This window comes from Juglans regia, chromosome 13, assembly GCF_001411555.2.
Source record: "Juglans regia cultivar Chandler chromosome 13, Walnut 2.0, whole genome shotgun sequence".
Classification (NCBI taxonomy): Eukaryota; Viridiplantae; Streptophyta; class Magnoliopsida; order Fagales; family Juglandaceae; genus Juglans; species Juglans regia.
The window spans coordinates 3,603,829-3,605,614 of NC_049913.1; the positions used below are offsets into that span (position 1 = coordinate 3,603,829).

General features: G+C 38.1%; 1 protein-coding gene across 1 annotated transcript; it reads right to left on the reverse strand.

Moving 5' to 3' along the window:
- Positions 1-227: 227 nt before the first annotated feature.
- Positions 228-1,247, reverse strand: LOC109015305 (vacuolar iron transporter homolog 1-like). Its single transcript, XM_018997783.2, has one exon. The coding sequence runs from the start codon at positions 1,133-1,135 to the stop codon at positions 461-463; it is 675 nt and encodes a 224-aa protein (XP_018853328.2). The 5' UTR covers positions 1,136-1,247; the 3' UTR covers positions 228-460.
- Positions 1,248-1,786: the final 539 nt, after the last annotated feature.

Genomic DNA, 1,786 nt, shown 5'->3' on the forward strand with positions numbered 1-1,786 from the left:
TTGACGGTAATTAATAAACTGCACGCTATATATATATATATATATATATATATATATTTATATATATATGTATATAAGGCAGAAATATCATGTTCAAGATAATCTGGGGAAGAACCTTAGGATCGATGAGTCTCAACAGCTAATCTGACGTTCGGCCGGAAGAAAATAGTTCTGTTAAATTAACAAGTATTCTTTTGTTCACAAAAAAACAAAAACAACTCTTTTGTTTGGAACGTGATCTTTACGTACGATTATATATATATGATCGATCAGCATCTGGCAGAAAGATTTATCGGCCATTTGTACATCTCGTTGAACCATGAGCAAATACAGGAGATAGTTCATCTAGATCCGATCGAAAGATCAGCTAGCTAGGAAAGAAATAAAAAAAAAAGTAAAAAGCAGACAACGTACATGATGGGAAAATTAAGAGCATATATCAGAAAAAGTGTTAAATTGGTTACAGTCCCGTAGAACCAACAAGCTTGGTTAAGCCGAAAGTAACTCCCATGGCAAGCCATCCCCCAGCCAACACCCTCAAAGACGACTTCACCACAGGTGCTTTCCCTAGCACTGCACCTAACCATCCAAACCCTAACAAGGCAATGCTCACGACCCCTATCACCACCCCCACCCTAACTCCATAATCCTTCACAAAGGCAGCCCCGAGTAGAGGAACCAACGCCCCCACCGCAAATGCAAGTGCAGACGCTCCTGCTGCCTGCCACGGGTTTGGTAATTTCTCCTTCTCGGCATCCAGCTCCTCGGCTCCCATGTTTTGAGTCCGACTCTCTCTCTTCATTTGAGCCATTTCGATGTCATATTGTGAGTAAACGGAGACGAGTTCTCCGATGGCCATACTACAAGCTCCAGCAACCAAGCCTGCAATCCCAGTGAGGATCATGGTCTTAGCATCCCTTTTGACGGCTCCAACTCCCATCATTAGAGATGCTGTGGAGAGCAACCCATCATTGGCGCCCAAGACGGCAGCTCTTAGCCACTGTGCTCTTTTCGCATAATCTAAAACCTTGATCACCTGTTCTTCTGCATGTTCTTGGGTTTGTCCCAGCTCGACGTCGAAAGGCGTGGCTTCCTTAACAGATGGTTCGTGATCGGGGTCTTGTCTGGTTGCCATGGAAGAAATGAAGCGAAGAAAACAAAGAAAAACAAGGGACTCGGAGTACTCAGAAATGGTACTGTTGGCTATGGCCTAGGGTGGAGTTCAGAGAATGGATTAATGGCTATGAGGGAGTGTGGAGAGCACACGCCCCAGGGACAATATATATATAGGAAGGACTTGTCGTAAAACGTAATCGTACAGGTGGGATGTGGTGGAGGCCACTTGGGATAGGCTGAAAGTGAACCCGTGTCTCGAATCTAACGTGTTCACACTTGCAAAATGAAAGCTACGTTACCTGTAAAGGTTTATTTGCGAGTACGTAGAAAGAAAAATTCTATTCATATCATATACCTAAATATTACATATCATTCTTTTTATTATTTTTTTAACTTTTTCTTATATTAAATATGTAATATATAAATAATGAATAGAAGAATTTAATTATTTAAAAAATAAAATTTTAAAAATTTTAAAAAAATAAAAAAAAAATTGTGATATATAGTGTATAGAGCTTATGAATAGCAAAGCTCATGTAAAAATATTTGGATTATAAAAAGGTGGTTTGATACAGAAATAATCAAATCTCATTTTATTTTATTATTATAATTTTTTTAAATTTTAAAATAATAATAATATTTTAATAATATTTTATTTAACTTATCTAAA

What these genes read in the sequence shown, in the direction of transcription:
- LOC109015305 (XM_018997783.2), bottom strand. Translation starts at nt 1,135, where the DNA reads ATGGCAACCAGACAAGACCCCGATCACGAACCATCTGTTAAGGAAGCC.